Source organism: Emydura macquarii, unplaced genomic scaffold (genome assembly GCF_026122565.2).
Source record: "Emydura macquarii macquarii isolate MOO-44397 ecotype Brisbane River unplaced genomic scaffold, CSIRO-AGI_Emac_v2 contig_691, whole genome shotgun sequence".
Classification (NCBI taxonomy): Eukaryota; Metazoa; Chordata; order Testudines; family Chelidae; genus Emydura; species Emydura macquarii.
In genome coordinates, this window is record NW_027130828.1 from 3,567,891 (window position 1) to 3,592,100 (window position 24,210).

General features: G+C 42.0%; 2 protein-coding genes across 3 annotated transcripts in view; both read right to left on the reverse strand.

Annotated features, from left to right (window-relative positions):
- RABGAP1 (RAB GTPase activating protein 1) overlaps window positions 1-24,210 on the reverse strand; it is a 106,372-nt gene that overhangs the window by 46,358 nt on the left and 35,804 nt on the right. For both annotated transcript variants that reach the window (XM_067541724.1, XM_067541723.1), the window contains exons 11-13: window positions 22,640-22,814; window positions 21,033-21,126; window positions 18,146-18,296 (exon numbers count right to left, since the gene is read on the reverse strand). In XM_067541724.1, the coding sequence (XP_067397825.1) occupies window positions 18,146-18,296; window positions 21,033-21,126; window positions 22,640-22,814 (420 nt within the window). The remainder of the gene's footprint in view (window positions 1-18,145; window positions 18,297-21,032; window positions 21,127-22,639; window positions 22,815-24,210) is intronic.
- Window positions 1,829-4,043, reverse strand: GPR21 (G protein-coupled receptor 21). Its single transcript, XM_067541591.1, has one exon. The coding sequence runs from the start codon at window positions 3,629-3,631 to the stop codon at window positions 2,582-2,584; it is 1,050 nt and encodes a 349-aa protein (XP_067397692.1). The 5' UTR covers window positions 3,632-4,043; the 3' UTR covers window positions 1,829-2,581.

The window sequence follows — 24,210 nt, forward strand, 5'->3', positions numbered from 1 at the left end:
GCTGTTATTCACAGATGCACTACCTTCCTTCTAGCCATCCACAGAGTAATGTTGACTTGTTCAGCTGTTCCCAAGTTAATTTTAAAAATATCTGCAACTGTAAACTGCTGTATTTTGAATACAGCTCTGGGCCAGTTGGGTAAAACTGGCATTAGCTCCAGCATAAGCTAAATACTACAGTCAGCATTTAGGCTCCCCACTTTTGCTAAATTCATGTATTCCCAAATATATTGTACCCTAACTTACATTCAACTGCCTCTTCCTGGCACACAAACAGAAAGATGTAGCAATATTTGCCCTCAGAGCTCCACTTACGCCTAAAACCTTACTGTGATGGATTTTAGGACCCAGCAGATAAGTCTGAAATAAATCATCTTGACATTAAATGTTATTTTAATGCTTAGATTATATCTGCTCAAACACTTGGAACTTTAACTACAGCTTAGACCCATTGGAAAGCAAGGATGTTCTGCGTAAAGAGGTATTCCAATAATACTGAGCATAAATGCCAAATATTAGTGACTTAAACCTTTAAATCTCTTCTTAAAACCCATCTATGTTATAATGGTTACAAAACACTTGAGAATGATTAGCCAGCTGGTGCGACCCCTGCTTATTACATCCTTCATAATTGTCTCACTGTTACCCTGAGCTCCTCACTGCTGTCAGTCATTTCCACCTGTTGTCTTTAGCCTTAAATTTAGATAGCATGCTCGTTAGAGGTAGGGACTGTCTGTGTTGTTTATCTGCACAGCGCCTAGCACAAAGGGCCCTGCTCTGTAGATGCTGTCACAGTACAAATAAGGATTAATAAAGTGGCTGTGAAAGCATCAGGATCACAACAAACAGTCTTTGGTCTTCATTTTGGAGGATCTACAAGAGGAAGCTGTGTTTACGAGTTTTCACCGGAGATGACATAGTATGGTAGAATACCAAGATCTGATTAAATATATTCTATAATGCAAACTGTGATTTTTCTCTTGAGCTGGAGAGGTCTTAGCAGTCTCTTGTAACCCATTTCCCATGGGTTTCCTTCAGTCCCATTGTGCACTGAGAACACACACTGACTACAATTCCTACACACGTGGAGAGCTCAAAGAATTCCTTAGAACCCACTCCTATTGCACACACAGATTGGATGCAAATGGAAAATAGTGAGTTGTAGATAGGTTGTGATACGTATTACGTGAAGGAAATAAACCACATCCCTGTACTGAGATGGAAAATATTACACAGCCTATAATGCTTTACTGTAAGAATTCATACTTTGCAGACACTTTAGCTACTAAAATAGCATTCCATGCATCAATAAAGAGTTAACGGCATTTTTAAAAGAGAATGAATTTAGGTGAGGACCACCCTGTATTCCTGTTGGCATTACAGCACACAAGAACTTCCATTCTAAACCAGCTTTAAAAAGTTGTAATCACTGAAACTTTGTTTCTCAGATAGTGTACTTTGTTTGACTACTTTATGACAGATGCTTGCCAAAAGGAATTAGCTCCCGCTATATTCGAACCATCTTTAATCCCATGAAGCCTTAAGAAAAATGCCTGATTTAGCTGTGTGTTCAGTTATCCATAACTCAAATGCTGTAGTTAAATTTATAACATAGTTTCCTTAGCTGGTTAGACAACAATTTTCTTTCCTTTTCCCCTTAAGTTCTAGTATGTAAAATATCAGAAGAATTTAGATAAAAACATGTCAGATTTTTTTAGTGGTTCTTGAATAATTTCCAAACAGAAGTGTTTTTTTCTCCAGTGTTTTGAGAATAATTTTCACAACTTAGCATCATCCTCAAACCACTGCCACAATTCTGAGGTCATAAAACAGCAATTATTTTTTCTTAGCTTATAAAAAAATGTGTTTTATTAAACTGCTAAATTTGGTTTGAACCAAGTTGTTCAAATTACTACACAAACAAAATGGAAAATGCAAATACTGTACTCCAATCACATACAAGGATTCTACTGGTAAAATGGGGCAGAGAGGGCAGATCGGTTTTCAGAAGCGTCTGACTGTTTTGATCACATTACTGCATTCATGGCTCATTACAAGTTTAAGTTAAAGTGTTCACATTATTCACTATATTCTAGAGCTCTGTCTAGGTAGAACTGAAAAACACACCATTTGGCCCCTTCTATTACAGTGTTAGAACACAGAGAGTCAATATGCTTTGGCATATAGAAAAAAATCCCTGTAGTACACCATTATACTATAATGTTTTCCACTTGAGAGAAATCATTTATATGACACACAAATCTTGAAACAGCCTCGTAAAGCTGTAAGAAATTTTTTTTTTTTGCTGAAGTTCACACCCACCCACTACATTCAGTCATGCAAGAAGAAGTGTCAAGATACAGCTTTATTCTTAAAAATTAATATGGAGGTCGCACCCCACATAGCCTAACACCACGATGAAATTTTAAAGTGAAAACACAATAATACACGCTCCTGATTCTTGCGTCGGCAGCATTTCTCAGAAACCTTTTTGCTAACCTGGACATCTTAAAACTGTATTTAACTTATTCTGCAATTTACATGACTGTGTCTGCATTTCCCAGTCACAGCAATTTGCTCCTTAGACATGGCATCCATTGGAAGGTCTTTTGCTCTTCGAGGTTGAGGAGTCCTTAGCCGCCCTCTGTCTTGCGCAAGAGGCACAAACAACCCCCGAAAGTCGCTTGAGCCCCTTCTGAAAGACGCTGTTGGAGAGACTGTAAATGACACAGTTGCAGAAACTGTTGCTAATGGCAAGCCAAGTGGTCAAGAAGGAGGCAGTGTGGTTTCTATAAACAGCAGAGCTCTCCAACAAAAAATAGATGATGTAGGGCAACCAGAGGATGTAGAAGACACTGGTGATGCGGAAGAGAACCATCGCATAGCGCTTATCTGGGCAGGGCTGTGCCTCCCCAGCCTCCCCATCCTGGGAGCTGAAGCGCACTCGCCTTTCATTGATTTCCTTGGTGTGCTGCTGGCAGATGCGGAAGATATTGAAGTACGTGTAGCAGACGATGAAAGCAGCAGGGGCGTAGAGCATCATCACGATGAAGAGGGTGAAATAGCGGTCAGTGTACCAGGAGCTGGCACACCACTGAAACACATCCCCATGATAGCCAGGCTTCCCCCAGTGAAAGAAGGAAGGTAGGAAGACAACACACGAGTACAGCCAAATGACCAAGATGCAGATGCGGAGTCTCCATGGGGTGACCAGGGTATTGTAGGTCAGTGGCTTGGTGATGGCAATGTATCTATCAATGCTAATGCAAGCCAGAGAGGCCATGGAGACACTCTTGAGCACTGACACCACATAACCGAAGACCTGGCAGACAAAGGACTCTCTCAGAACAATGGGATAGTGGAGTAAGGACAAAGAAGGCACCAGACAGCTCACACCCACCAGGAGGTCAGCATATGCCATCGTCTGGATGAAGTAGCTGGTGGTGTGGTGGTTCAGTAAAGGTGCGCAATGGAAGACAAATATCACTATGATATTGCCCGAAATGATCAGCACGGTGAGGAACACTATTATAATCACTTCCAGGAGGCAAAAATTGATGGTCTCCAAATAGCTAATGGCCAGCAGGCAGAATGGCTGCCCGCTCTGGTTGCCAACCAAGGAGGAGTTCATCTTGAGCAATGCAGTGAACCCGTCACTTCATGCTCCTGCCTGCTGCCTGCAGCCACTCCAGGCAGCTGCTGTCATTGTGGCTGGCTGTGTGTGTGTGTGCAGCAATGTCAGCGCGGGAGCTCCAGTCCCCAGGGCTGCTCCAGATGCTGCAGCTGAGCATTGTCTGCAGCACAACTCCCCTTTACATCCGGCTCAGCCGACAGCCTCCTCCCTGCTGCTGCTTTGGGTCCCAGCGCAGCCATGCCAGCAAGTCCACACACAGGCACCACGAACGGCTGACACTAATGCCTGGGCTGGCTGGACATCTGGGCAGAGGATGAGGGGTGGGGGAAGAGGGAGAAGCTTCGGCAGGAGTCGGAAGGTGAGTCCTCCCAAGAGCTGACAGAAGAAAAGGGGAAAGTGTTTTACAGCATCTCTCTGGCCACCAACTCCAAGGCTCCTTCATTCCCCCCTCCCCCCCCCCACACACACACACACAGCACAGCCTCCACACCCCACCGTCCTCCCTCCCTCCCACACCCCTTCTCCGCCGAGCTGGGCTCTCCGCAGGCGGCGGGGAGTGCTGCATGCATTTCAGGGGCTTCCCAAGCCATTCCACCACAGCTCCCTGGGGACAGGCAATGGGGGGGGGGGGTGTGTCCCCCAGCCCTTCTCCTGGCTCCATTTTGCAGGATGCTTTGTTCCTTATTCCACTTTAATTGCATTGATCCAGCGGTCCGGGTGCTTGCTCACCCGCCCTCCCCTTCCACAACGGGGGAGCGACTGCACCAGCCCCGGCTGCCCACCCCCTTACACACACACACACACACACACACACACACACACACACACTCACCTGCCCTTGCGCCTGGCGCAGTGGGAACAAAAGCCCGAGCGCATCCTCAGCCCCGAGAGCCTGCAAAGCCGGCGTGTGCTTCAGCCCCGGCTGCTGCAGAACTGCGAGGGGGAGGGGAAGGAAGGAGGGGGGAGGGGAGATGGGGGGGAGGGGAGGAAAGGGGGGGGGCGGAGGGGAGGAGGCAAGGCAGAGCGCAGGGGCAGCTGCAGCCCCCCCCCGGGGGAAGAGAGGACCCAGCCCGCAGCCGGCCGGGGGAGCGGCGCTCTCCAGATGTGCTGCAGCTGCACGCTACTGTTTCGGGGAGGAGCCCCCCCAGTCAGGCCAGACTTGCACGAGCTGCAGCGAAGCACGCGGCCAGCAGCAGCAGCAGCCGCCTGCGGCTGAACCGCTGCACGCTCCCACCGATGCCGCCCCCGCCTGCCCTGCCCTGCCCGGCCCCGGGGGCAAAAGGCAGCGCGAGCCCCCCAGCCGCAGCCCCGCAGCGGGACGCAGCCGGCAGCCGCAGGGCGGGTTCGGAGCAGGACGCTGCTCACCGGCCCTGCCAGGTCAGTGTCTCCCCGCGGGAGCCCCAGCCAGGGAGCAGCAGGACCCCGCAGCGCCACACAGACCTGGCCGAAGCCCGGCGGTTCTCTTCCAAAAGGCGCCGGCGATCCGGGCAGAAATGAGAGGTGTCGGAGGCTGGCCTCCCGCGGAATGCTGCTGTCTGTGCGCTTAGCTCCGCTGAGTTTAAAGACACAAAACACCCGATCAGAGATGCCACCACGAGGCCCTTTTGACAACTCAACCGGTCCTCAAGTCCCCTGGAAAGCAACTCAGGGTCTGAAAACTCTGGCGCCCTGTACTATTACAGGTTGTTCGCACATGAAACTTAATCTGGAATAAGGTCGGGTGCAAATCTAACACAGATTAACTATTCCTGATGAACTCTGTAGTGATGCTCTTGCACTGGAACAAGAGTGCCTTGTTCTGAATTAGCTCCCTCTGTCCTTCGCGTGGCAAACGCTGCTTTTTAGCAACCCTACCAACTGTCGCCTCAGAAATGCAGATTTGTATTCAAAACATTAATCTGAAACCTATTTCAGCATGTGCTCATGACAAGAAATGCCTCCCCTCAGACAAACTCACTGAACACCTTGTAAAACAGATTGGCGCTCTCTGACTCTGTTACACACATACTAGATATGGACAGAAAGCTGTGATCTGACTCAGCAAGCACAACACACACACATTCACACACTAATGGCCTGCCTGCATGGGGAAGTTACAGCAGTATACATTAGGGCTTATTTTAATTAAGTTATACCTGCTCCTAATTGACTTCAACTAAACCAAAATAAGTGATTTTTTACCAAAATAAGAGTGTCCAAACAGCCTTTTTAACAGGTTTAACTATATGGATTTAAATTCACCCTTAAATTAAACCGGTGCAGCTTTCTTGGATAGACAAATCCTAAAACAACAGAAACTAAAGTGTTATGTCAAGCTTAGTTGTATTTAATGGAATATGACTTACAACTGAAAAGCAGACAGCCCAAAGCAGTCATAATGCAATGCTTACAATCTATACTGACCTTGAAAGAGCTGTTTAACTTAATGCATTTATATGGGTTAAAATTTCAGGATGGATGTTTGCCATAATTTAAAACCCTCTGGCTTGTGCTGACATAACATTGAAAAAACACAAACTTGATTTGTTTTTCTACTTTCTTCTAGGAAGATTTATTTAATATTATCATTGGTTTGTACAATAATTGATGGAATTTCTACTCAGGTAGAAAAGAATACTAAAACTGTAGCTAAGAAACATTATAAACCTTCACATTAAAATTAGGCACTCATACAAATGTATCAGAAGTTATACAGAAAACAGGCTAAAATCAAATTACAGCAGAGAACTGATCCCAGGAAGTTGTCAAGTTCTTTTGATTGCTACTGGTATCACAACAGAACCCAGTTAATAAAATACATGATGCCTGGCAATTTACAATATTAACATATTTCAAAGATAAAGTCAGTAAAATAATACAAAACCTTTCAAGAATATTTTCAGTTCAGTTCAATACCCTCTTCACCCATTGTTTATGCATATGTATATATTTCCCGAGACCCAACTTTCAGAAACATTGCTACACAATGATCAGAGAAATACCTGTCTGGTTCACATTCTCATGCGCCAGTTTTAGTCTCGAATGAGAAAGGTACAATCATCAAAATATTTTCCTTAAAAATTCATAATGCTTTTCATGAACAAGAATTTTAATTTCCTACCAAACACCAATGCTGTTACTAAGTCAGTTTTAGTTAAAAAAAACCCAGCCTAAAATGATAAGGGTTTTCAACCCTCTTCAAAAAAATTTGAACTGGAATTTACTGTGTAACCAAGCCACGCAGCTGAAAACAAGGCCTTTGGCAATGACGTTCAAAGAATTTGATGGGATTTTAGCAGGATTTAAATTAGTTTTCCCACAGGTGAAAGGCCAGTGCACTAATCCACCATAACACCAAGATCCCATCAAGAATCAGTTCTGAACAGACCATTAAAAACTTTAATTGGAACCATATACTGATTACACCTGGACTCAGATGGCTGAATCAGATGGAATACCCCGAAATGTAAATTTCTGGTTTAAAATTTTGGCTCTCTTTTAGGTCTAGATGACAAATTGTAACAAGAAATGATTAGTAAAATGACTAGTTTCTGTCCATCGAATAGGTGTATATTCCAGTAGGCAGTACCAATTCATGATTCACTTGCTAATTCTTTAAATTAAAAAAAATTATATACAATATTTGTATAAATGTATACACTAGTATAATTGCAAGTGCCTATCTCATGCTGCTTGTACGTTTTTTTGAGAAGCAACCCCTATAGCTAAGGCATCTGTTAGGAATAATATTCTCCATACAACGCTATCCATTGCCACCACAGTGAAACTGTATAAAACAAAAGAGCAAATCTGACTTAAATATGTAGATCACAGCCTCACAGACCTCAATACCACTTCCATAGTTATTATAAGCAGATTTGTATATACATACAGTATCTAAACGAAGCTTTGTGTGCTTAATTTTCAGGAATTCTGAGAACCCACAATTCCTAACTAACTACACGAAAAATTAAAACGAAGAACTAAGCTCTCTTAGAGAAACATTAAGAGCACAGAGCAACAGGGGTTCTGGCTCCAGTCATATGGCAGTAAGAGGGAACTGGGACTATTATAACCACACGGGCTATCATAACGTTGGCTGGGAGCAAGAGGAGATGTACACTGTACGTCCAGGTCAAAGGACAATGCTACAAAAACCTTCCAACTCTGGTGCACGGAGCTCATGCACAGCTCCACGATTGGAATACATATGGGGCCATCACTCAAAGAAGAAACCACAATTCCAGAGCAAGTCACTGAGCTGTGGTGATCAGCACTCTTGAAAATTAGACATATAAACCTAGGTTAGATGCGTATATGCAAATCTAATTGTCATGTGTATGGAAAGGGAAAACAAATGAGGTCCGTGCCAAGTTTTGCTCCTGTATGAGTCTCTCTTTCCACATCAGAAGTACAGTTATACTTAGACTAATACATTTATTCGGTCAAATAATCTTACTGAAAACTTTCATCAAGTGTCTTAGTAAAATAATTATGTTTACACAAGCTATTCTGAAACTGAATCCTTCCTGTGCTATCAGATGTCACTGAGGGCATCAATAAGGCTCCACCATCCCTGTTTACCATGGGAAAGGTGGTTGGCCTATTGCTCGATCACCACCCTGGAGACCCAGTGGATTGCTTTTCATGTAGTTCCTACCCTCTGACCTGTTCAGTTTGGGTGGGCCTCCCAGGAGTTAAAGCTCCCAGCAACCTAACTCCCAAGGTCATTGGAACACACAAGCCTTCCCATCATATCAAGGTGTAGTCCTCAGGGAAGGCGCACACTATTAAAATTCTGTATTTGACAAAACCCTTTATTGACAGTGTTACTGCTCTCCTGGGGAGAAACACAGGCTTTGCAGGGAAAAGAGAAAGTAACCAGAGAGACTCCTGCATTTAAAGATTTCTAGGAACAGTTGATACTGACATATTTGTTGAATTGAGAGTTGCCTTAAGGAGTAATGAACGTGGGATTGCACTTGCAGAAAGTGCAAGGGGCACATGTGCAGCTACTGGATTTTTCTGATATGCCCCAAAATAGCCCTGTTGTGCCAAATACATTTTTTGGATAATGCAACTATCTGGTAGACACTAATTCTACAAGCCACCTTCCCCACACAGTCCCACATGAACCCACCTCTCCCCTTCCTAATCCTCTACTTTCCCTTCAGCATTGTAAATGCTTGATTCTTAATCTTTTGTTTTATGAACCACTACAACACAAGCCACAGCTTGAGACCTACTGATTGATGTTATATATTTATCCTTTCTAAAAGCATGGTTGGGAAGTGGCAACTGTGAAGAAGTCTAATTAAAAACAGTTCTTCCCTTCACCGGCAATATGTCTGTATGTTACTTTTTAGAAGTATCTCAGCTAACAGAGTGCTGCAGCAGCAGGAATAAATGTACATAAAAATACAAGGTTGTTCTGCAACCTGATATTAAGGTTAGCTGTAATCTCCTGAAACAGAAGGCTTCAAAAAGATGGAAGTCTGCATTAGGCAATTCTCAGCCATTAAAATAATAATACTGCAGCAGTTCTCAAACTGGGAGGTGGGCCCACCTAAGGGGGCATGAGATGGATTGGGAGGGGCATGGGCAGAGCTGGGGGGCAATGCCGCTTCTCCCGGGAGCCACTGCTCCCTCTGCTTTGCAGGCTCCCGGAGGTGGTGGCTGTGTCCACGCTGCTACCCGAGGATAATCCCGATGATGAGGTTTGATTCCCCGCCACCATTTTCTCTGGAGGGTCACATCTGGCTCCAGAGCTGTGGGGGAGTTGCTGCTATCCCTTGCCCCCCACCCACAAATTAAGCAGTCAAACTCCACCTATGATATGTAGGCCCTGCTTTTTTTCTGAAAGTGGGGGGAGGTTTTGGGAGGTGCAGTTGTTACACAGAAGTCCACCCCGGACATTGAGAACCGCTGCCATACTGCATGGTTTTGCAGCACAAAAACTGCACGGATCAGAGATATTCCTATTCCACTACAGTGGTGCCTAAGAATAATTGAGAATCCATGATCATGCAAAATGCATCCCCATGGAGGTTCAAACAGAAATGTACAACTCACGTTATTGCTTCATTAATCTAAGAACAGAAGCACTTTACCTGTAAAGTAGTGCAGTTCCCACTGAGTTCAGTTGGAATTCTGGGTATTCAGCACCTCTGAAATTCACAGGTCTCTTAAAGGGGCATTTCTATGAAGTCTTTGAAAAGTGTTTTCACCTGTCCACCACAAACATGGATGATTTTTACCATAGAAGAAAAAGCTACTCTTACATTACCTTAAAACAAATCAATGCCTTGATTGAATCAGATCCTAGAGTCAGAAATTATCTTTCAACTGTTGATTATTTATTGAGTAAAATCAGCATTTGCAGCAGAGTATAAAAATAAAGGAATAATTCTAAAAGCAAGATAGCACAAAATAGACAATTTTCTAGCTGCTAGTTTCCTATGTGACATCTGATCATGACCTTGGCTCCAAGAGATGTCATGACATCATCGGATATGACGGACAGCTTTTAGTTTCCTATGCACTGAGCACTTGTTCTGTTGGGACCAATACAGATGGCTTACAAACAAAAGCAAATATTTTATATCAGCTCATCCATTGCTTAGCAATAACTGAAAGATTACTTGGTCCCTGCCACTCACTACCAGTTGCTATGGAAACGATTGCTTTTTTCCATAAAATTCATCAGACTAACTTTATTGCTGAAGGCATTTCACAGTTATTAAAATAACTTATGGAATGCTTGATGGAAAATCAACACTAGGTAGGACGCTACAAATGTAATGTGCCAATAGCTTCAGTTAGCCACTGTAAAAATAGTAATTTACAATGTAATCTATTCATAACTCCAAGAAAGAAAACAAACTTGCCAGTTTTGACTGTTTAGCACCTGAAAAGGGGATGTTCAGCTTCTTACTCTAACTGAATTTAGATGGAAGATTCAGGCCAGGTCTACACTACAATATTTTGTGGGCAAAGCTGTGTCAATCAGGGGTGTAAAGAACCCATACCCATTACCCAACATAGTTATGCCATCAAAACCCCCAGCATAGACGCAGCTATGCTGATATAAGAGTGCTTCTGCTGGCACAGCTAATGTCATCTGAGATGGTGGTGTTACTATGCTGATAGAAAAACTTCTGTCTTCATAAACTGAGTCTACACTGTGAGCTCTGCTGGTACAGCTATACCGGCAAAACATTTGTAGTGAAGACCTGGCCTGAACCTTATATCATACTGGACTTAAACAGTCAAAGAGAATATTCCATTAGCCCAGGTTCCTGGGATGAATTATTTCATAAGTTCAATTAGGGTAGACAGAGTGGGAGACACAGTTCAACCAAAGTCCTAGACTTCTTTCCCTAACAGTTCAGCAGATAACGATAAAGCTGTGTTTGGAGAAATGTCTGCAAAATGCTTTGCAAAGAAAAGTTCACTGAAGTCAATAGGAGTCTTTCTGGTTACTTCCATGGGCTTTGGATCATGCACAAGAAGTGTTAACTATAATAATCACCATTAAAGAATAATTTACTGTATTGTCAACTCCAGAGATTTTATCTCTCAATGAAGGTGGTTTTCTTAAAGACCCAAAATACTGAAATTGTGGGAATATCTGAAAATCTCAGTATTCATTACAAAAAGTTTTTATCCCTAATGGTTGCAGAGAAAACCTTGTACCCTAAAGGTTAAAAACCAGAAAGCAAATAAAAAGAATCACCTGATTTTTTAAATTTCCTGAATTTTAAGCCAATATCATGATTTTTTAGGAAGCACCTCATGATTTTTAAACCTTTGGGTTGGCAATATTGCATTCACTAACAGCTTCCATACCTCAGAATTTCTCTGTCCAAGGGTGGCCCTCAAAACCATTGAGTATTGTTTTTTCAGGTACCCATTAGCGTCTTCTCCCTTAGATTTCAGAATGCTGTTGAGAGCAGACTAATTTCATGCAGGTGCATCTGTCTTACCCTCCAGGGGTTAGAGGTCTGTAGAGAAGTTATCAGCCATTATTACTACTGCCAAAGTGAGGATTTCTCTTTATCCCTAAGAGACCCAGGGCTGCCACATTTGAAACAAGGAGTCCCTCTTCTGAAGTTCCAGCAGAAACAGATGCTTCTCATAGGGATCGTCTGGATCTTTTTTTGATCTAGAGTTCCACTTCTGTCCCCAACTGCGACATGACCTTAATTCTTCTAGCTGGCTTTCTTCCATATACCCCCATGAGTGTAACAATCTGGGATTGCTAATGGCTTTGGAGGTTCAGGCAGATGGTACACAAATTCCTGATCAAAAGTAATTTGCAGAAGAGGGTACAATCTAGAAATTACTCACATAATGAAAGCACAGCATACGATGGCCAATATTTACCAAAGCAATAAACCAAAGTGTGAGTAATGAGTTAATATTACAATAAAGGCTCAAAGTGTACACCTCCTGGTGTGGTTTTCAAGTGTTTCCTATGTTACAATGTAGATTCAAGGAGAATTAAAAAAAACCAAGATCTCCATTTGGAAAACAGTGGAGGACATTTTGATTTCACTGTTCAGCAGCCACATGGAATAAGGCATGTAGCAGCAACAAGCCAGGAGCTGCTCTCACAGAAGTTGTTAACAAGTAGAAGAAAGCAAAACACAGCTTCTGAAAACATAAAGGGTCTGAAGCCCACGGGGAAGTAAACTTGACTATCAAAGACTACTGATGCAGCCCCTGTCCACCACTCTGCTCACAAGAAACAATCCACTGAAAGAGGCCAGAGACTTCTAAAGCAGCTGTCAACATACATCCGTATTAACGCGGGGTCTCGCTGCCATCTGGGGTCACGAAAAGACTGATGGAAATCAAATGCTGCTACTGAAACAAAGAGGTCAACATCAAGAGAGAAGAGGGGTCACAGAGTTACTATGAATACATAAACAGGCCTATCACATTACCAGCTTTGCACCAGAGCATTGGGGGATTGCATTAACTCCTTTTGCAGCTCTGCTCTAACAAGATTACTCACTCCAGGATACGCCACCTTCAGAAAGCGGCTCTGCCACGGATTTGGCATTTCCATTAACAGCACTCCTAGCAATAGTCTTGCAAAAGCAGCACTAGTAGGAGTGGTTTGTAAAAGATGGCACAGCATTATCAGCAAGGTAAAAAACCATGACAGTAAGAGAACCAGGCTTCCCAGATGATTAGCAGACACTTCTGTATTGGGAGGTGTAACTACTTGGGAAATCTAGCTGTACAATTTATGAATTCTTTGAGATTATGAACTCTCTGTATGTATCTTTACCAAGATGCAAACTCTGTTTTGAATATGCAGCCCTGTGCCTTCTCTGCTGGCCTCTTACCTCCAAATTGGACTGAAATTCCAAAGGGTAATGATATAGGGCTGACAATAAAGGATTGTTAAATTGGGATGGTCCTCTATTCAAACACAAACATCCTAGGCAACAGCATAGCTCCCACCCTGAAGAACTGGTTTGTCAGGGGAGAAGTAATAATAGAACTTGGTTAGGGTCTGCGGTGACTGTGATCCTCTGAAGGGCCAGATCCTAAAATCACCTGAGAGGGACTGGAAGGTTATTAAAGGGCAGCAATTGATTTATTTGGGATCTTTGGCCTTTTTCACCAGTGCGAGCTGAGGGGACTTGATGCAGGAGTCTGATGAGGCCAAGAGAATCCTGCTTACCTAAACACAGATGGTCCCCCAGGGACACATGAGAAGGGTGAGCTAGAGTGAGGAGCGCTGTATCCAAAATGTTTGTTATTTCCTAAATTATCTATATTGTCTTATGCTAGTAAGTAAAGAGCAGTGGTATTTTAGAAACCTGTGCAAAGTCAGAGTGAGAGTGTTATGTGTTAGGCCTATCAAGTTGCCTGGAAGAGTAAAGCCAAGGACAGCTGGAGATGTAGGAGAGGGCATTTTGAAGCTACAAGGGAAAGGGCAGCATTCGTCCTAGGGGCTCAGCAGTTGGACCACAAAATCTATGCTCTCAGGATGGGATGTTAGAGAATCTACACCTTGACAGTGTAACTAGGCACCCCAAGTTAGGGACAGTGCTTGGTCTCCTTTCAGCCTCTGGAGGCTTAAAGCACATGGGATCACAGCAGTCTGATGAGCATTAAGGAGGTGGAGCTCAATTAAATTTGCAACAGAAGAAATTCAGATCTCCACACTATGGTACTTTGCATAAGACAACTGACCTGTTTCCTTCAGAACAGTTAAAACAGCTAATGTCAGAACTCCATGTCTAATTGTCAGAGTTAATCAGGAATCATGAAAAGCATACGTTGAGACCAAAACACGATCCACCTCTGTTATAAATCTACTCACTCATGCCTTTCTCCTTAGCAAGCATATGATGAAATTACAGATATGTCTTGCTGGGTCAGTGGAGCAGTTACTCATGTGGAAGCAGAAGCAGAAGCGCCAGCTGCTATTTGCGTGTGCTGCACTCAACACTCTCCAAATGTTATTTTTAAAACATGTCAGCATGAAAGAAGTTGATCTAGTCACCTAACCAAAGCAGTTGATTGAAATCTCAGGGAGAAACCTACCATTGTTCCCTGTCCTAAAGCAAAAGACAAGGCCAAGAGATTAGTGTCCAGTGCAGTTTGATGCAGCGACTAGAAATTACAATTCACTGCTCACAGCTCTCCGGCAGAGAGGAGCATACCTGAAAGGCTGCAGCATTCTTGGTCACGAGGAAAGCATTTAAGTCATTCTTTGGCCTTAAAATGATTTTTGGTAGAAGGCTGAACACCAGCCACTAGCACATGCTCAGTTTATCATTTTTTGCTCACACTAAGTGAAACTGACACTTCTGCAGATGCACATCCACCACATGAGATGAAGTTCTCCGACATGTCACAAACTGCTTTACACAGAAAGCAGGGCTTGATGCCAACCAGCACAGCACTTGGATTTCTATACAGCTCTGCCCAGGGCTGGATTTCCAATTCGGCACAGTAGCCACGTGCCTAGGGGCTCCAGCATTCTAGGGGGACCTAAATAGTGGCAGAATATGGGCCAACAGGACCTGCACCCAGGGGTCCCGGCCAATTTGGGGGCCCTGCATGAGTGTCGGAACTCTGGCCCCACCCTCTGCCCCTCCTCCGCCCTCTTTCCCAGGGCCCCACCGCCCTGCTCCTCCTCTTGCCTGAGGCTCCACTCCCTGGTTAAGCCAGAAACTGGAGCCCAGGGTGAACATATTCTCCCTGCCCGGAGCTAGTCAAGCGGGTTGTCCCAGTCCCTCTACTCCCCTGTGTGGGGCTGGCCCGGACAGCCTCTCTCCCCCATCACCTCATCCCTGTCCCAGTCCTCCTTGCATGCAAAAAGCATGAAAGTCAGCTGTAGGAGGGGGGGTGCTGAATATGCTGTGCCTTAGGGCGCGTAAAGTGTAAATCCAGCCCTGGCTCTGCCAGAAAGCAATATTGTCAAGCATTTGACAGATAGATCTGTACTATGAGTTGATCTGAGCAGCAACACTGCACCACTTTCAAAGATATTGACAAAGTGCTGCAAAGACCAAAGTGGTAAACTTGTCTCCCTACGGTGCTGAAGTCCTTAAATAGGAAGCATGCTGACTTGAGCAAACTGCAAGTAAACCTGAGACACTTCTTCAAACCTATCATCTAATTTCCCTCTTGCAAAACAAGGCTGATGATATATATGCCAGCAGTCATATTGTAGGTGGACAATGCTGTGTGAGCACTCCACCAGAAGGGGCCATCAAACTTGTTTAGAGATGTTTAAGAGATCCTGCCAGGTTGGGCTACCTGAAAGGATGGTCACCGTAGAGCCCCGTGTAGGACTATTTTTTAAATCCTGCTCTGATCCCACCCTGCAGTACCCACTCCTGCATTGTTTCTTGCATTTTTAATCCCACTCCCATCCAAAAAAATCTTAGATCCCACAAATCCTGCAAGAGACAGATTCCCCCAGGCTACTAAAAAAAACCCCAAAAATCTACACCAGTCGGTTAATATATTGTTATATACACATATATATAAATGGAATTTAGACAATTTTACCATTAAAAAAATTAAACAAATCTTGCTTAAACCATGTAAAAAATACTTTAACTTCTGTTATAACCGACATCAAATCTCTTTTCTAGCTCTCGCTTAAATTTAAATATTAAAACCTTTATTTAAAAAAAAAAAATGAGCTTTACATTACTGAAATTCTATTTAGAACAAACTGACGAAAGATGTAGTGTTTTCCCGCAAATGAACTGCAGTCTGGGTTTCTTTGCCCACCCAATTCCGCCCTCAACAAGTACCTTTTACCCACTCCCATTATGATGGCAGCAGGTCCTGTGGGATCCCAGTCCCACTGCAGGGCTCTTGGACACAGCCCTCTCAGCAATAGCTTGTTCTTTGCTCCTCGCCTCACTCCCTTTAAATCCATCCAAATTTCCACCAAAAACCACATATACAAACAAAAACAACCCACATTGACCACAGCACTTCCCTCTTTTCATCCTCTTCCCTTCTACTACAAGGTCCTTGTCCTTCTTTAAAGTTATACACTATCCTGCCCCTGCTTACATCTCTGCGCTCATCTCCTCCTAAAGGACTCATGAATTCAGCACCCTTTCTCATCTCTGGACCTCTTTTCATGCAGCTCCTTACCCCTTTTCCTAGTTCTTCCACCATTCCCCACTCTATGCAAACTATAGAAAATTCAGTTGTAGAACATTCAAGCTGAATAGATTTTTTCTCTCCAACTATCCCCTTTTTCTGCTAATATGATAAAAAGACTCCTGTTCCCTTTTCATTTATCTGACACTTATGTCACCACAACCACAGCAATTCTCCAGTATGGCATTTATATTAAAAAGTAGACGTCACTTTCGTTTGCCTAAACCAATTACTCTATCACAGGGGTGGCCAACCTGCAACTCACGAGTGCAAGTGGCTCTTTGCTTATACAAATGCGGCTGTTCGGTCTTTGCACATGAATTTTCAGCGGAGGGTAAGAGAGGTGTGGCTCTCTGCGATATCTACATCTATTTTTTGACTCTTCGCTCTGACTGGTTGGCCACCCTGCTCTATCAGATCATATGCCAAAGCCAGTCATTCAACCCTAGTTTCCTTCAAGAGGTTAATTTTGGAGTATTTTCTGAGTGGCCAGTCCCTATATCACAATGCTGAATCAGCCAACTCTCCCTGCCTTGGACTCCAGGCACACTTCCAATGCATCAGAGCCAGGTTATTTCTTCTGCATCTGCCAAAATGTGAAAGAGTGGAAGGATTTCACAGATTTAAGAAGGAAAATGAAACACCCTAGTGCATTTACTCACTCACAGATAGGAGAAGTGTGTGTCACACACTAGCCTGTACTGCACACGGGTCATTCCTTCATTCCAGTACTCAAATATTGGAATGGGGAAAATCAGTGACTGGTCAGCTCCTCACCTGGCAGTTCAAACAACACAGCAGAAGCACCAATGAGATTTTGCTTAACAGATAGATGATTCTGCCTTTTTATTACTCATGTGATTATGCACCAGAAATCAAAGCTTTGTTTCCCACTGGAATTTATTTCAGATGCTCTTCTCCCCTCAGAATAATGTTTGTCATTATTCATGGCAAATCTGAATCAGATTATGTGTAATCAGACCATGGGTATCCAAAGGCTGACTCAGACACGTTTTGCTGATTATCTTTAGGACAATGAATTTAAGCTCAGAGAACTATCGTAGTGAACTCTGACCATCAGTCATTTCTCACACAGTCCGTAAGTACTTTATCATTTGGTGAACACAGTAAAATAGAATTGCTTGTACACAAACTCAGAATATTGATTTTGGAGAAAAGACATTCTTATTTCTTGAGCAACTGTTATACTCTGAATTTTGAGAAGCATTGTTGCATGATGTCTGAGCATATTGGCTATTATTTTTCTTTATTATTGATGTCAACATTGATGTCAGAAATTTCCATACGCTACTGTTGTTCTTAAGAAACAAGATTTGCAAAATTAAACAATTGGACCAAAAACCACCCACATACGCATTTAAAAAAAAAAAAAAAAAGTCAACAGATCAATGCAAACACCAGATCACATTGACCTGGTTATGCTACTAAGAAACAAGTTAAATTTCAACATTTAGATCTGGATTCTTATCTTCACTGCAAACCGATTTTAAGGGCAACATAATAGAAGCTACTTTTCTAATAGGAAATCTGAGTAAACCAAAGAATGTAACCAACTAAATCTCTAACAATGACATAAAAAGTAAGTATCTGAATATTCCTAAGAGGCAAACTGAAACACGTCTCGGTTTTATAAAATATTAGTGGAAATATTAAAGGAAAATATTCTCTAAGTGGAGGTAATGCCACAATAAATACTACAGATGCTGATGGGTTTATCTTTTTTCCTTTTTTAATTAGATTGACTTTTTTTGGATTCTGTATTCAATTACACTCGGCAACCTTTAAGCAACATGATATTCTTGCAACTATCTACCTTTCTACCAATAAGACATTTAAAAAAAAAATCCATCACTTTACCTTTGTGATGAGAATTCGGTACTTTTCCACGAGGTGGTCGTTGTTATGACATCCTGCTAGCAGCTGCCACACCTCTCCCCTTAGTGCCTCAGGAACACCACTTCTCACCAGTGCTGACAAAGGCTTTGGCCTCACACTCAAATTGAGATGCCTGGGTGGAAGGAGGGAAAGCTATGCTCCATTACTGTGGTCAAGTACAAATGTATGAATACAATGTGTAACAACCGGAATGCAATGTGGAATGCATGTGACACTGGAGGAAGCTTCCAGATAATCTGTGTGCTGCTGGAGTAACTTTCTGGTCCATAGGAGGCTGTAACATAATGGCAATGGGGGAACTTACAGGAGCCATGAAGGAAACAAAATTAATGGGATACATTTTCCAATCTACTTCCTTAAACCGTATCAAATCTAGTTTGAAGACAAACGTATCCTGGACCTGCTGGAAGAGACTCAACAGCACAATATACCAAAGCAGAAAAGACTTAAATAGAAGTACAGAAAATAAACCATATTCTGTATGATCTAACCTTCGCTCAGAACGATAAAAGATTTATAGACCTATGTTTTCTCAAACTGTGCCAACATAGTAGACTTGGACACAAGGAGGAAAAGCTTATTGTAGAAATGTATACTGCTCTCTAGCCTTTTTACAATAGAGCAGTCAGGTAGCCTTGCTAGAAAGCATTTTAGATACCAGGATTTCCCCCATTACACCAGAGATACAACACAACTTGATCACAGGGGGCTTTAATCAATTATAACCTATAAAGGAAATAAAATCTGTTCTCAGAGTCCAGCTGGAGAGTTAGAACATCAATAATAAATACAAACCCTCCAAAGAGACCATGATGCCTTACCTTAATTTATGACCAGAATTAATATACATAGTAGTTTTAATAAAAAAGGTGTCACAAAATATAGCCTGTGAACTTCATGGGTAACAGACTACCAGATATTCCCAACTATTGGATTTTGGAGTGGGAAGAGCATATCATTCATTTGTAATAAAATACAAACCATATAAGGTTAAAAAAAGTTAAAAGAATACCAACAAATCCCTAATTGCTATAAAAAAATCTGAATATGAGATCCTAAAACCTTGGCATCTAAGCACCTGAACTTTCCTTTTTTTAGGATTTTCACAGTCCTGCATTATGCTAAGATCAAGGATTATTACGTGCAAAAAAACAAAATTTAAATTAAGAGGGAAAGCCCTTTACACCATACTAAAGTTGTTATTGCCAGCGTTAGCACAGAAGCACTCCATATCCTCTTAGAGCTGCCAAAACATTTTCAGTGCAAGTGTCAGGTGGCTTAATTACCTTTCAGCCTTGGAAGAGTTACAGAAGAACTGAAGTATATGAGAAACATCCTTGCAGAGAGAGGATTTGTAGAGCTCATCTGATCAAGCTGCTTGTAAGGGGGTGGGGGAAGAGAGGACATCATTTTGTTGCAGTCTTTCCACTCTTTTGTTATATTAATGTGACAATTTCATATGTCAGGCACTCCTATCAAATTAGCATAATGTATCTGTGTTGAAAAATTGGAAGTAAAAACCCTATCAAATTTGAAACGATGGTATCAAAGGTCAATAGAGAACCACTCCCCATACTAAGCTAAGATTAGCTTAATATCAAGAAAATCTTTGCTAAAATTCATTATATTAGTAATTTTCCTACTGCTTGAATGCTGGATTTAATCTCATCTCTACTGTATTGTAGCTTTGCTTTTCTCCTTGGATGTAGTATTTCATTTGGTCCGTAGTTTTGTGGATGTTTCTTGCTCTGCTTTTCAGTGGTGTTCGGAAGCACAGGCAGAGAACCAATGCTAGACGGAGACTAAAGGCAAGTTTGAAATGTAACACATTTATGCTCCATCTGGTATTGTGTTTGTGTGATCTCTTTGGTACTAGGATTATTGCAAACTCTACTAATATTGCACAGTCTCTTTAAGGGAGGCTCATCTTAGTATGCAACGCTGGCTAGTCATTTCCCCCAGGAAGGAAGGGTAGGGGTTTCATCAGAATCTCTACTATTTAGAAAGGCTATGCTAGATAAATCAGCACTTCCTAGAAAAGTGGAATGACACACATACGCCCCTGCTAGGCTCTGGGTCCATTTCCTTTAATGAAAGGTGGATGCAGCCTCTCAATCCAAGTTAGATTCAGCTGCATTCTTAAGATCCGAAGGCTAAGGATACTCAGTGGGGTAAGTGGCTCAGCTCTGATTGTTCTTGGAGCTGCAAGGAGGGAACCTACCTAGAAAGTGATCTCTGGGGAGCCAAGGTGAGGAAAAAGCTGCAGTTTCCTTATTTTTCTTTTGAGAGTTAATGAAAAAAAATAAATCTAACAAATGTAGAGCAAAGTATACTACCGTTTCCAAAGAATCTGTGACTGCGGTAAAACTTTTTCACTAGGCAGGTGGTGAAGCACTGGAATGGGTTTATCTAGGGAGGTGGTGGAATCTCCATCCTGAGAGGTTTTTACAGTGCAGCTTGACAAAGCCCTGGTTGGGATGATTTAGTTGGGGTGAGTCCTGCTTTGAGCAGAGGGTTGGACTAGTTGACTCCTGAGGTCCCTTCCAAGCCTCATCTTCTGTGATCTTCTAACCCCAAGAAGCTAATGTGTTAGCTAAATTCTTTTCAAGGACACTCAGACGTATAAAAAACAGAAGTACAAAAGATATCAGATGAAGTCTGAAATCAAATCAGAAAATACAGGGCATTCTCAGAAACACAGGATTTAATTCACCCTAATCTTTTCTCAACTAATTTCCAGAAACAATGGCCACTCTGCAAAGAAAGGACACACTTCTTAGCTGGCAACCTACCACATCTGAGAGGACTCAAAAGTACCATTTTCAGAATGCGTATTCTTGCCTCTTACCATTTGGACAAAAGATCTCCCCACGTTTCAAGAATTTTTTCGGCACATTCTTTGGAAACATCTCCAGAACCACTTAAGAGAGGCTCATCATTATCTACAATGAACAGAATGAGGAGAGAGGAGAAAATGTGAGAACAGGGGGCACTATCCGACCAGGAGATTAGCATTCAACTCTCTACAAAATGAATCAGTTCTTGGTGTATCTGTGCAAGTTTCAACAAGGAGGAATACAGCATTTGTAGACTCAATCCTTACATAATTATTATCAGGCACCTCACAATTCAGTCAAGAACAAGTCAGAATACAAAGTAGGTGTTAAGTTAATTGCTAACAATGCAATCATGTATCAGATGTTATCTTGAAAGAAATATATAGTATTGCAATCAGTGAAATGCTGCACCTCTAGTGCTGCCAAGGCAAGTGTACTAAAGCTGAAAGTAGCTGACAAACCGCTGAAATGCTGCCAATGATAGATAATGTAATATCCTCAACTCTTGATCTTCCAATGAAAGATTAAGGGATCCTGTTTCCTTTATGAAATTTAATGAGATGTCATTATAATGTCATTGCATTCACTGCAGCCTGATCTGCTTTGCACTAACTGTTTTGCACTTTTACTTTGAAAGCTATTACTTTTTTGATCGCGCCCCAAGCTTGAAGTATGTAGGTTTTAGAATGCAGCACATTCCATCACTAAAACGTAAGAGTAGATAAGCACAAGCACAATAATAATTCCTTGGTTAAGACCAGTCTCATAGCTGATATATTCAGTCATGGATATTTTGAAAAGCTCATTATAAGTAATGTAGATAAAAGCTTTGCTGCCATTTCAGTATTTCACGACCACCATTCCAATTGTCTGATAGTGTTGTTCGTTAAATTATTTACACAAAAACATATTCCTTTTGAATGGACTTCAGTTATCTTGGTTCATGTGTGAAAAATCTAGACCAGCACGAGCAGATATCTAAAGTGGAAGATGCTGTAATTCAAACCTACTGATTACTTTTCTAACAGTTACTCAGAAACAGTTCAGAGGCCTGTTCCAAAAATGAAATGGCAACCCATCTGCTGAAAACACACCAGGTCTCAGACTGAACAGCATCACCAAACCAATGAAATAGGTCTTAGTATGGCATTATGCACTGCAGAAGCCTATTCTCACTTTTCATTGCAAACATGACACTTCTAAACATCTCAAACCAATGACAACCCCATTTCTCACTATCTGCTCAAGGAGGGACAAACTCCATCCCAAGTGCTACTTCAAGTGAGATGCTTCTAAGCAGCCTGTGTGTGTTTTTAACTTCTTCACAGTGTTTCAAACTCTTCACTGTCTGTCTCTGTGCAGATTCAAATGAACCAAGGAGAAGCATTTAGTTAGTTCACAAAAGTGTCCAAGAAAATGGAGTGGCAGCTGCAGAACTGTTTGAATGTTAGTTATCAGCCACTCACAGCTTTAAAGAGAGAGAGAGAGAAAGAGAGAGAGAGACAGGATCCCATTCCAAAGGTAATTTGTTCCAAACAGCTTTGTTAGTTACTGAGGTCAGCTTCCATTTCCTTCAAAGCACGCAAATAAAACAAACTTTACAAGACCCATGTCTTACCCTCCTCCTCCTCATCTTCTGGAGGCGAAGGAATCATTGAGCCCTGTGACCCAGACTGTGGCAGTCGAATAGAAGGGCTTGCTGTAGTTTTTCTTCTCTCCCGTTCTGATTCACTTTCTAGACACACAACTTCATATAACGTGTCTGTATTGTTCTTCCTGTCCTTCTGTTTTATCTGGATTAGAAAATATAATTGTGAGTGAAGAGTTATACAGGAGTATGTGCTTCACAGGTCCCTTCTACATCCTCTTCATGAGGTAGGGGAGATGGTGAAGGCGAACTATTTTCACCACCATCCACATAGGAAAGAGTGAAGAACTGATGTTTTGTTTACAGTCCTTTCAGTGCCCAAAATCAACTTCCAGGGCTGAGACTACTTGTGGTGTTTGGTGTCTGCCCCTATTTCATTGCACTGCATAGCCAACAGTCCAGAAGGCATCACTCAGAGTTGTCTAGCTCCCACCAGTAAGACGTGTCCTTTGGAACAAAGTACTATACTTCAGGTCCAGAACTCATTAGCAGGTTTATCTTTTCCAACAGGAGTGGACTGGACACACAGGCATTTCAACAGTTTAGGATGTGTGTGATCTGGGGAAGTTCTAGGAGAGGAAGTTTAGTGAATTCTTGACTACTTGACAACCTTCCATTAAGGGGGAAATACTATGAATGACAAAAACCTAGAACTATAGCTAACTTCCCACCAGACTAATAGTGCAATGTGTGTGACAATTTTTTGTTATCTTTCAGTGATAAAATTGTTTATTCAGGTTTAGTGTCCCTGCATGGCCACTGATTGTGTATTTGCTGCTACAAAGTAAGATGTGTGTGTATCCTCACTGAGAACACAGGTAGTCACCTTTATGAGTACCAAGACCCATTATGTGGCCTTATTTCCTCAATTAATTTTCAATGCTTCTGTTCTGTTAAAGGGAAGTTAAAGCAAAGACTTTCCATGCAAATACTTCACATAATCCTAACTTAATTCAAGAATATTAAAAAGCTTTACCTTCCACCCAGTCAAAATAAAAAATATGAAAAGAAGTAAATAGCTACATTTACAGAATTCCACTGTAAAAAATTCCCAAAGCTCAATTTAATCATTTTAGTATTTTAAAATAATGGGAATTCTTCCAGACTAACGATCACTAAGTCACTGAATGTTATCTGGGAAAATAAAATCCCTCTGTTTCCACCTTTTCCGAAACAAGAAACATTGGCAAACTAAGATAAGCTAATTCTACATAGTTGTATCTTTTAAAGACTAATCATGCCTATGTAGAAACAAGTTTCCCTTCCATGCTTATCAGGCATGACTTGCTATATCAGTCATTTCAACTATGAATTGTGCTAACTCCTCCATTAGTAAACACTGGAAGTTGGATAACCTGTCAGTGCCTGTGAACAAGGCGGAAGTAAGTGAGATAAAGGTCACAATGAATGCAAGTTTGGTAAGACAAAAGATACAAAATTAGCTAAGAAAGATAAGCTTCCTTACATTACCAGGCTGAAAAGCAGCCTGTATTCTAAGATTTGTGAAATATTTATAGCTAACTGCATTAATTGTTCAACAT